A 12,334-nucleotide genomic window follows, 5' to 3' on the forward strand; every position below is an offset into this window, starting at 1 on the left:
GGGCAACATAAAAGGCGATCCAGTCGGCTGCACTGTTCGTCTTCCGATATATATGAGCTATCCGGAAAGAGATCAGCTCCCTCACCAATGTGCGAGTGTTCCGTATCAAAAGGTGGCCAACTCTATATCTGTCGGTAATTCGAATCCAATCAATCACTGTAGACGAGTCAACCTCGATGAATAAGATGCCAGCCTCATATTGTACTCCATAATGACAATTGCGGTTGTTTGTCCCACACAGAATTAAGTCATGCCTGCCCATTATTTGTCGGCAGCATCACATCATCCCTAGACTTGAAAATTAAAAAGAACCACCCATTCCTTGACTGGTGCAGTTGCTTGGCCAGGGGACAAGCTATATTTCCAAGCATCCATTTATCAAGAAAAAGACCTGACCATCATGGCGAACATGCATGCACACAACGTTTTTACTAGGACTGTGACTAGAGCCATACCAACATCAAGCAAGCGTTGATCATAGTCTTTAGGTGCATCGTTCACCCAACCAGTTGATTCCTTCACCCAACCGGTGAAGAAATTGTACTGATTTTTTTCTTTCAGTGGTGGCGGCAACGATGATGAAATGACAATGACGACAATGATGACGATGATCATAGCTATCTTAATTGATATTGACTTGATGAGTCATGCACTATTAATAAAATATATTTTTTTAAAACAATATTTATTTTATGATTTAAAAATAATTTTTAGAAGAGTATACTTCGAATAGTACAATTAATGGTAATCCGACACCATCACGATTTAAATGCCAGATGTCTTAAGAACAAGACTGGTTGGTCCCCGTCAGTCAGTCGCAGCTAAAAATTCTTGGCCAGCGAATTGGCTTGAGACCACACAAGACGGTCAAGACGACTGAGGCATCCTCCCACTCTCCTCAAGCTGGTCCAAGCCCACATGACATAATAAGACTACGAACAGTTTGCAACGCTAATTTGAGATTCATCCAAGCGCTATATAACTTACCCACTACTACAAGTGATCTTCCCAAGTTTTTCATTTTTTAACCTCCAACTCTTCTCACTCTGCATTCCTCTTCTCCCACTGAATTCCACTTCTCTTCTTTTTTCATTTGTGATTGTTTAAGATGTCTGCAGACAAGAAGGTAACATCTTCGTTATTTGTATCAACAAAATTCATTTTGAGAGTAATGAATGAATTTTGTATTCACCCCCCCACTATCCCAAAAGGATGCCTTTTGCAAGCTGATGGTCTCCTCCCTTCTTTCTCCTTTATAACTTTTTGCTTTCGATCTTTTCTCCTAGAATCAAAAAATATTTCTTGGTGGGATTCTTTTGTTATTCTCTCTCTCTCTCTCTTCTTTATGGAATCTCTTATTTCTATAGTTTTGAATAAATATTTCTGATTCTTCTTAATGAGTTTATAACTAATGAACTTAACTATTTGTGGTAACTGCAGAAGATTGTGTTGAAATTGTATTTGCATGATGACAAGGCCAAAACGAAGGCTATGGCAAGAGTCTCCAGCCTCCAGGGTATCAATTCATATCTTTTCATCTTTGCAAATCTGTTCGAAAGAGAGAGCTTTCTAAAGTTCATGATTAACCAAGTCCACAAGTGCTCCTAAAAGCTTTCTTGCTTCAAATTGCGTAACTAAAATCATGAATTTTACTGAATTTTAGTAAAACAATTATAAAAAGTAATGGCCTTTTCCGTTCCTTCTTTCTTTCCTTCTCATGCATGAATAAGTATTGCTAAACTTTTGAGCATCTATTCTTTCAACAGGGATTGATTCCCTCGCCATAGACATGAATGAGCAGAAGTTGACGGTGACCGGAGACGTCGACCCGGTTGATGTTGTCCGCAACCTAAGGAAATGCTGGTACACCGAAATTCTTTCGGTCGGACCAGCCAAAGAAGAGAAGAAGAAAGAGGAGCCGAAGAAGGAAGGGGGCGACAAGAAAAAAGAAGCATACCAGGATTACAAATCTCATGTGACTGTGTACCACTGCGTTCAGTGTGCTGAGGAGAATCCAAATGCTTGTGTAACATGTTAATGGTTGCTCCAACAATCGGAGAAGGAATAGAAGAAACCGATACATGCCCGGGGGTGATGAGTTTATTCCGGTCGAAAGACGGGCTCAAAGATTATAAGGGTGGTGATGTGAAGGGGATGATGGGAACTAAGATGGTTACTCATGCTGAATTAAGTATATGAATAGAGATAAGTGAATGTTTGGATGTATAAGGATTGTTGGTAGTCATTACTTAGGAGTTGTTTCTTTTTCTATCTCATGTTTTTCCAGTTGAATATGTGTTTTAAATAGTATGTACAAAAGAAAGAGTCTTCTTCTTCTTTGTGTGCTTGAAGAAAATGATCTAGATTTACTTTTAATTGGTCGTCACTGGCCAGAAGTACCTGGCCTTTTGTCTTGGGTATATTGACATGCTTAACTGCACATACATGGCATGACCAAGCTGTGCATGTCTACTGTTTTATACACACATTCATGCCTAAATTAAACCTCCTCTTGATATTTCAGAATAATATGTTTTTAATGCCATATCTGAAGTCTCTTGAAACTAAAGCAATGAATTTTTCATTTCCTTACCAAAAGAAAGAGTGCAGCAGATCTCTGGCATCAAGCAGGCACCAAGAGATACAAGGGTAAGGAAACATTCCCACGTTTCCTGTGCAGAACTCATCTTGTCTTTAACCCTCTTTTGTTACATCAGGTTATGTTTTCCAGCAGCATGGAGATGGTTAATAGGAAAACATTCTTGGTCAAAGAAACTTCATGGAGATTAAACCATAAAAAAACATGCATCTTTAGATGCTAATGTATCCACCGATGTTAACTCTCATCTTAGCTCATGCATGCTTCAGCAGGTATTGGCTACTTGTCATTCCTTAATGGATTCTTTGGTTTGAATTTTATAAAATCAGGAGGTAATGGCTGCTTGTCATGGCCTGGCTGTTGCAGCATGTCCAAGTGATTTTAGATTATCATTTGATGATCTGTGATGTTAGCACCATTTTTATCGCATATAAATATAACATTGGATTGTGACATATACCTACTGAATTGTCAATCAGCATAAGATATTTAGAGCATAGCTTGTCTTGAATTATTGTAATGGAAGACGACAATTCTCATAAATTAGAACGGTCAATAAGACCTCCCTTGCAAAGAACCAGGAACTCTTCACTGAATCTTTAGATAGATGAACTAAACGTGCTCAAATAATTATTCATGAACTTGTCAAACGGGTTGAAGATAATATTGCTCCTCTGGCCAAACCAAGAAGAGAGAGAGAGAGAGAGAGAGAGAGAGATAATGCTGTTGAACATAACCACATCCAAGCAAGAGAATTATATTAGCTTTCAAGGCGTCATCCAAATCAGCTGTCACCTAATAATTGTTAAAAAAATGTCATTTTTTGACCATTTCATGGTTGCAAGTAATGTCCATGCTAATCTTACATTTTCATTCTGTTCATATATTTCTTCAAGTTCCTTAAAGAAATCACAAATTGTTGAAAATTATTCGTATATTTATTTTTAATAACAAAATTAGCTGCTGATAGTCATTCCTAATGAGCAAAAACCATTCCATGATGCAAACATATTTATCCAAGAGCTAACTCTCATCTTCATCATGCAAACTTCACAGAACTTGGGTACTTGCCACCCCAATTGCTTCTCTAGTCTTAAACTTGTAAATTAGATGGCAACAGCTATTTCATTGGTCACCGTAGCCAACCTTATAGCCGGCTGATGCCAAATGTCTGAACATGATTTAAGACATCTTTTGTTAAAATTGCATCTAAACATGCTCAGCTGAATATATTAAGATGCAGGGCCACAACAGGATTGTCTCATGTTTGATAGGAGAAACGCTACTTCAGACTCTAGAGTCACATCTATTATATGATTTGTCATCTTTCTAATGGTTAAGACATCATGAGATGGTATTTTCCAGGTCATCATGTGTTGACCCTGTCAGACACTTAAAGATTAGAGCACCATATCTTATTCTACTTGTCGACCTGGAGTTCATCAAACACTTCTAAAATGTAACCTTCCAAGCATGCATACATTTGATCAACTTGAAGAGCATCAGGTCCCCACAAAACTGTTTTTCTGTATATATATGAACAGGGAACCAAAGCAACATATGCATGCAAACGTTATATGGTGGGTTAAGTTTAAATTTGGGGCAAGTTATGTGACAGTTAAGTCCCAGACACATCCCAAATGACAGCAAAGAGAAGCTGGCCATGGTCAAGAAAACAATTGTTGTAGAAATGTAGAGATTACAAGAGAAGATGAAACCTGACAGGAGGTGCTTGAAGCACCCTGCTGCTCCATTCGATATATTTCAATGAAACCAGAAAGATCAGTAGAATTCTGCATCACAGAAACTCATGACAATACCTGAAAAGAATCAGAATACTAGAAAAAACAACAGAATATAGAACACATGCCAAGATTCATTGGATTAGTAGCTAAAGAGAAATTGGTCATTGAAAGAAATAATATTTATATCACTAATTAAACTCTGAGTATAATGGTTCACTTATCTTCTCGGCTCTCACTGCCACATAAGAAGCAAACTTACAAATTAAACTCACTGCCACATAACCAACCATTGTCTTTCAGCTTCAGGAAGGTGGAACCATTTGATCCATGCCCACCAGGGTATGGTAGATGCATCCAAGACTATAGGCTCCCCATAGTAAGATGCTTCAGGATAATCCTCAAGCCATTTCCTCCTCTAAACGTCGAAGAGGATAGCACATGATGTCAAACGTGAGATAAGTTTTAAAGAAAATATTCACTAGCGAAAGCATGTGCCCGCAAGAATTATTTGGAAAAGTGGCTTTTGGTTTATAACATAATATTTTTAAAATGTTATATCTTTTAACAGTTAATGACTCCAGTGTATGCTCAAGTCTGGGGGTGGTGGAATTCATGTGGCAAATATCTTTTCGAATCAAATTATGCATCAAGCTCGGCTGCTGCCACTAGCAATACGTACTTTCATCCAGCAATTCATTTGTACTTCCCAAACTGCATAGAACTACAATAATATAACTTAATCATGCCTGGAAACTCATAAAATTAATTTTATAGGCTGCTATAAGTTTTGGAACTTTCCAGAAGAACTAGTTAAAGGCTTTTATACCACTCATGACAGCTTAGATTTATTTCCTTATTGTTCATATTTAGGTTACAGAATGAACCACAATAGGTAGGCTTTCCGACATTGAAGCAACAAAGAACAGGGTTTTCCATACAAATGGAACCTGTTAAAGCTCAAAAATGTCCAAGACAAAGTATGCAATTGCCTTTCCCTTTTCTGCTGCAGCAGCAGTGTTGATGAAAGGATTATAACCTAAAATTCTTCTCAAACAGTTTGCTTGACACTAGTGCTTCTTGGGCACATATAGATCACTGCCAAGATTCATTGGATTAGTAGTTAAAGGGACATTGGTCTTTATAAGAAATAAGGTTCATAGCACTAATTGAACTCTGAGCATAATAGTTCAATTATCTTGTCCTGAAAAAAAAAATGTTGAATTACAAAATCAGCTCACTGACACATAAGAAGCAAAGTTACAAAGTAAAAATGCACCAGGTACAACGAAACTTGTTTTGGAAAATTCAGTTACTTATTGGAATCACTACTGGTATCATCCTGCCAAGTTGCTTGCCATTGCTTGTCATAGAATGTTGTCTCCACAAGAATCTTTTTCAGGTTTTCAATATCCTTGATTCCCCTAATTAGCAGCACCCAAACTACTGCTATAAACAATATAGCTTTGCCAAAGAAGTTTCCCATTTGATCAACAAGACCTAAACCCGTAAACTGTCAACTAGATAAGCCATAAAAAACCCGATAATTGCAGCACGTCCTGCATAATTGCAGATGTTGGAAGTACATTGAGATGGAAATGTTAAAACCAACCATCTAAAAATTCAGAAGAGATACGATCAACAACCATTCAGTCTTTCAGCTTCCGGAAGGTAAAACCTTTTGATCCATGCCCACCAGGGTATGATTGATGTATCAAAAACTATGGGCTCCTCATTGCTAGATGCTTCAGAATAATCTTCAAGCCATTTCCTCCTTCTGGCCTCTAGAAGTATAGGACATGATGTCAAATGTGCGATATATTTTAAAAACAAATATCCATTAGCAAAAAACAAGTGACTCTAAGGATTACTAGGATCGGCTTAGAATGTTATGTTTGGTATATCTTCTGACAATTAATGAATCCAGTGGATGCTCAAGTCCTGGGGTTGTGGAGTTCATGTGAAAAATATCTTTGTGAATCAAGCTATGCATCAAGCCCGGCTACACCATACAGAGATTCATTTATGCTTCCCCAGCAACACCAACTACAGTATATAATTATATAATCATGTCTAGAAGCTCGCAAAATTAATTTTTCATTCAACTTTATTGAAGTTTTGCATTATAGGCTTGTCACCAAACATGATTGCTTAGGCTCATTTCTATGTTGTTTGTATTGGTGTTATAGCATGTGCCACAACAGGCAGGCTTTCCAAAATGAGTAACAAGGAAAAGGATTTCCATACAAATGGGCCCTGTTAAATCTGGTTTGCATCTCTACAATCAAGTTCGCAGTTTTTGAGTGATGATCTCCTCATGGCTTTTCCAAAGCTCGAAGATGTCTAAGAACAAGTGCAACCTACTCAAGTAATTGAATCTCTAGGAGATCATCACCTTCCTCTCTTTTTGTTCCTTTCGTAGGTTATCTCATTTTGAAGGGCCACTAAGACAGGGGTGCCATAACCTAGAAAGGGGCACAGAAGGCATCCACATGCCCCACAGACATGGATGACATCCTAGGACTTCCTCGACTTAGCTGAGTTAGAAGAGAAAATCCATAGCAAATATGCGGAAACCTTTCATCAAGCGTGGAGGATGGCAACCAGACCCAACACTCTTGTTATACATATCTCTAGCTATGAAAGTATATAGACATTATAAGGTTACAGGCCTTCAATTCAATAAAAAGTTTCTAAGCTTTTTTAACAATCAAAGAATGAAACATATAATACAGCTACGGTGACAGAAATTGTTATCCACTTTGTGAAAATCCCAGACCAATCAAAGGATTATTCAACATCTAATAGAACTGTGAACTGTATATACCTCTTAAACCACTCACCAGAATTTAGAAAATTTTGCAGAACGTTGATAACTGCTAAGAACAAATTCAAGGTTATTTTGAGTTCTCTTTTTCTTCTCCCCAAACTGATGCCCAATGTCAACTAAGAAAATCCATGACGAAAATCTTGAGCGAAATTAAGTTTTCTTACGGCAAACAATCGAAACAATGATACCAAACAGAAGAACAAGAAAAATAAACCAGAATTTAGGGGCTAAACCCAACAATCCAGGGACAAATCAAACCGTTATTTGAAAGAAAGATCCCACCCCCATGCTTAGAAAACAAGAATAATAAACTAATGTCAAATTTAGTTCTGATCTGATTATAAAAGAAGCAATTTAAATTATACCGATGGTCTCACCGGCATCTATAACGGCATCCCATTGTTCTCAAACTGCTTCAAATCCCAAGTCCCTCCGCATTTACCGCACCGCCATTAGAGTCCGAAGGACTCTCCTTCTTCCCCTCCGACATCTTCTCCAATTTCTCCTCTACAGCAGCAGAAACCACCATTCCTGCCCGGGGGCGGCCCAATGCATTTGGAGGTCCAAGGCGAACTCACTGAAGAAGACCTTTTTTTTTTTTTTAAATAAAAAATTTTCAGACAGAAGTCTTCCCTGCACATCTGAGATTCTGAGTATCTGACACCCAAATAATAATTCAGTAAGCGGTGGTTTTGCAATCTGAAGCATATCAATGCACACTGTTATGAAATCCAGGAAACCATCAAGTTGCAACAGAAGGGACAACAAATTGGAGGAAAAGTATAAATCTAACTATCAAAGAAAAGTCCAACAGGCATTCTGATACGGCGTAACGGGGATACCACCAGACACCAGTACATGCATATCAGCATATGAAATTGAAAAAAAAAAAAAAAACCTTGAACAGTTGAACTTCATAACCAGATAAACATGAAACAACTCAAACAACTTATTAAATATTAGTTTAACAAGGAATGAAGGAACTTGGGTAGCCGTAGCACAATGAGGAAAGCCGAAAGCATGTACCTGCCACCTGGAGGCTGGAGGCTGGGCCGCTGGAGAGGGCGGAGCCGCGGAGGACCGAGAAGCGGAGAAGGAGACCAAAAAAAAAAAAAGCATGTACCTGCCGCCTGGAGCATGGAGGCTGGGCCGCTGGAGAGGGCGGAGCAGCGGAGAGCCGAGAAGCGGAGAAGGAGAAGACTGAAGGGACGCCGTCTGCCGTCACCCCGTGGGCCCGTGATGCCGGCGACCAGGGACGGCGAATTAGCGAACGGGCAAACCGGCGAAGCCGCGAAGGACGGTGGACGGAAGAACTAAAGGAGCAAGAAGGATCAAGGAAGAACCGAAGAACGGAAGAAGAGACTAAGAGTTTAGAACTTTAGAGGGCGGGATTTGGGAACTGGGATTCTGGTGACTACGGCGGATGGAGAAGACGGGCTATGCGCCTATGCCGCTAAGAAGTCTTGTCCCGTAAGCCGTAATTAAGTAACCCCGTTGTCCGTCGCCCATTGGCCACTCCTGGATGCTAGATGCCAGGATGGCTGGATCGTAGCCCGTAGGCAGCTATGCTGCCATGCTGGAGGCTTCCGGGTTCCGAGTTGGCGAGTTGCCAGATTTCCGACTTCGGCTTTGGCTCGGAGGCAGCTATGCTGGACTTTGACTCCCGGACTCGGAGGCCGCCGCCGTGGAGAGGGCGGTGGGAAGGGGAGAGAACAAGGCCATGGAAATGCTGGTGGGTAGCGTCTGGGGCGAAGGAGAGGAGGAAGAAGACCTTACATCCTCGTCTCCTCGGCAAGGTGGATTCCCATGAGAGGGGCGGGTCACGGGTGAAGGGACTGTGAAGGGACCGCTTCCATGAGTTTCCCCCCGAAAACTCGCAACTCGGACTGAGATTCGACCGATCATTCAACTTTCCGGGACTTAAATAATTATAGCGCGTACTTGCCGGGCACAATCCCTCGGGTGACAAGTGACCACCAATTATGGCATCGTACTATAATAGTATTTTTGTTCTGTCCTGTTCACCGTGAGAGATCACCATAAAATCGCAGGAACATTCATCTGTGCCAGAAGAACTTTTTGTATACAAGGACGGCGTTAGCCATGATTTTTCGCGCTTATCCTCTTGTCCATGCCTTCAACTCTTTGATAAGGAGCATCGCAAAACCGTTGCAATACTTTGAACAATATCAGAGAAGCAATGATTTACCCTCTTGACCTAGGTTAAAGGTTTTTCCTTTCATTAGGTGGCCAAACTCATCGCACCCCTGCACAGTTTGTTTATAGCTCGAGTTGTATCCGTCGTGCCCTAGTTCTAAAACATAATTATCACGCCGAGATTCAAAACATAATATGGCCATATTATCGAAAGGTATAATCCACGATAATACGAAACCAACATTATATTTATCTTTTAAATCCATCTCAAATATAATAAAATAAATAAAAATTTAATTTTATTAGCTATTAAATACAATATCAATTTAGAACGTTTAAATTCAAACATAAATACTAAATCTATAATCCTTATTCAAAAAATTATTGGCTATAAATTCATATTGAATTTTAAAATATTATTTTTTTAAAAAAATCGTCAAGTTTCCTAGCGCAAACTCCAAGCCTAAACCAACCTCTGTCCCTACTGATTTTATTCGTTTAGTGAGAGAAAAATAAAAATAGAAGTATATGAGCGACACAGTTTAGTAAGTAAACCTTTCATTATCTTACCGAATCAAGCATAAGTTTTTGCATATCATTGCATTATTTAAAAAAAACAACATATATTACAAAATAAAGCATTTTATAGTACAGTATATTAAAATAAGTCATAAAATCAATCCAATATGTAAAAATCATTCATAAAACATGGTTCCTGCTGATAACATAAATAAAATCATTTATCATTGATCAAATTACTACTCTCAAACTAAATGTTAAGGTCATTATTATATCCGTGATAGGGCAGTAGTCGATAAATATCAACTACTATTATCCGTTGGTAGGATCGTATGCCAACTATTATTACCCATTGGCAGGATCGTATGCTAACTACTATTACCTGCTGGCAGGGTTGTATGCCAACTACTATTATCCGCTGGCAGAGTCGTATAAAACTGAATGTCGACCTACTTCACTTTCAAGGGCCATACGTAGCTATATGAGAGCTTTTTTGTTATAGTCATTGAAACAATTTTTCTTAAGTCATATATCTTGAATCATATTTACTTGAATCATACATAAATAAAATACTAAATGGCTTTATAGAGTTTATGGCCCATAAATAAGCATTTAACTGTAGAATAATCATAAAATTATTCTTTTCATAACAAAAATATAATTTCATAAATATGAGGTTCATAGTTCACAAATAATGCTTAACGGTAAAACAATCATGGATCCATTAATTCGCCATAATTATGAGTTTCATAATATCATATGCTTGATTCTTAATTTTAAGAAAATATGATGTCATCAATATTCAACACTATTTTCATAATACCAGAAAATAAATAAAAATTTGAAAATTAGTAAGGAGTATAAGGCTTACCTTTTTCGGCTTAGACCGTCAAACTTCACTAGTCGACTCTACTAGACCTATTTAAATTATTAACAACAAAATTAATCTCTAATTAATGACTTCAATAAAATAATACGAGAAGACCTAATCGGACAAACGGTGTTTTTATATGGATCCTATTTGAACGATTTGATTAATAAATCATAGGGTATATGGATCCTATTTGAACGATTTGATTAATAAATCATAGAGTATGGACTCGATCTAGGCCTAAATTAATCAATATGGTTCATCAATGAAGATTTCAAGAACATTCAACAGGGTCAGAATGATCGGCTAGTAGGCAACTCGGGCACTAAGGCAGAACAGGACCTTTTACAAGAGTCAAATTGGATTCATAGATCAAGTCGACAGGACTCAATACTAGGTTCCATAAATCTTCTAGAAAGAGAAAGTAGAAACAGAAAATGGAGAGAGAAAAGAGAAAGTAGAAATAGAAAATGGAGAGAGAAAAGAGAAAGTAGAGAGAAAGTGTAGATAGGAGAGAGAAAGTAGAGAGAGAAAGTGGAGAAAGAATAGTAGAGAGGAGAAAAAAATAAGAGAGAGAAAGAGGGGTGGTTATCTCTCTCTCTCTCTCTCTGCTCCTCCTCTTCTTCTTTTCTCGATAAGTAGGGGAGAAGGGAGGCGGGCTGGTGGCTGCTATGGTCATAGTCCGACAAAGTGGCAAGCGATAGTGGTGACAGCTGGCGGCGATGGCCAGTCGACAAGAAAATTTAAGAAAAAAGCCCGAAAAATAGAAGAGTCGGACCTTTTATTGATTTTCAACTATTGGCCATTCACCGGTAGCCACGATTCTGTCATGCAAAAGAATAGACGTGTAGGACTCAACCAGAGATCCAGCACAAAAAAGCAACGGCACTGGTGGCCCAAAAAAAGAAAAAAACTCGGCCAAAAATAGGAGAAAAATAATCTCCTTTTGCTGGTTAATTTTTGGCCGATTTTTTGGCTGATGGCCATAAATCCTGATCGAGGTAAAACAAAGGAGAGGAGAACAAAGCATTACTTCGGCTTCGACAGCCTTTAACTTCCAGCGAGCACAAAAACGAAAAACCATGACTCGATGAGGAAAAAAAAAAAGGGAAGCTGAGGCACTCGATGAAAATAAGGCTCTCTCGTGTAGAGAAGCCCCTACGACCCTTGTGACCGACTCTTTATCCCGACTGAACTCGTCGGACGGAGAGAAAGAAGCCTCTTACCAAGAGTCTCCCTCGACGGATATGCGGAGCGAACGCGCCCGCCATAGGCCGTGCTTAAACCGGTCAAATGAACCGAACCCAAACAAGCCTTCACAGTATCTTTCGCACGATTTTTTTTTTTGCAGCCTCATCCATTGGATCGCACACCCCACAACTCTGAAACCACTCCAAACTCTCTCATTCAGTAGCCTGTACACAAATTCATCAGCCAATTCGTGCAAAGAAAGGCGAACCATTCTTCCGCGCGCCGAAGGTACAACCCCGGCCTATATATATTCATGACAATAATGAAGACCTTCACATCAGGCCTCTTGATAAGTTCGATGTAACTACATGGAGATTGATAACAAGGAAACCTACATTACCTACGCAGATGCTACAGAGGAAATC

General features: G+C 39.0%; 1 protein-coding gene and 1 long non-coding RNA gene across 2 annotated transcripts; one reads left to right on the plus strand and one right to left on the minus strand.

Annotated features, from left to right (window-relative positions):
• The first annotated feature begins 974 nt into the window (after window positions 1–974).
• On the plus strand, window positions 975–3,088 carry LOC103716727 (heavy metal-associated isoprenylated plant protein 39-like). The gene is made up of 3 exons (XM_008804849.6): window positions 975–1,126; window positions 1,441–1,516; window positions 1,767–3,088. The coding sequence occupies exons 1-3, from the start codon at window positions 1,109–1,111 to the stop codon at window positions 2,036–2,038; spliced, it is 366 nt and encodes a 121-aa protein (XP_008803071.2). The 5' UTR covers window positions 975–1,108; the 3' UTR covers window positions 2,039–3,088.
• Window positions 3,089–5,104: 2,016 nt separating this feature from the next.
• On the minus strand, window positions 5,105–10,412 carry LOC148702319 (uncharacterized). Its single transcript, XR_016396654.1, has 2 exons — window positions 8,198–10,412; window positions 5,105–7,828 (listed from the first exon to the last, which is right to left on the minus strand). It is a non-coding gene; the product is annotated as an uncharacterized LOC148702319 (long non-coding RNA).
• Window positions 10,413–12,334: the final 1,922 nt, after the last annotated feature.

The sequence above is a fragment of the Phoenix dactylifera genome, chromosome 10, assembly GCF_051530095.1.
Source record: "Phoenix dactylifera cultivar Ajwa chromosome 10, Ajwa_hap1_PhDact_Kaust_v1.1, whole genome shotgun sequence".
Lineage (NCBI taxonomy): Eukaryota > Viridiplantae > Streptophyta > Magnoliopsida > Arecales > Arecaceae > Phoenix > Phoenix dactylifera.

Excerpts from the sequence above, each read along its gene's own strand:
- LOC103716727 (XM_008804849.6), top strand. Across the intron at positions 1,517-1,766 it reads AAGAGTCTCCAGCCTCCAGG|GGATTGATTCCCTCGCCATA; the intron begins GTATCAATTCAT and ends TTCTTTCAACAG.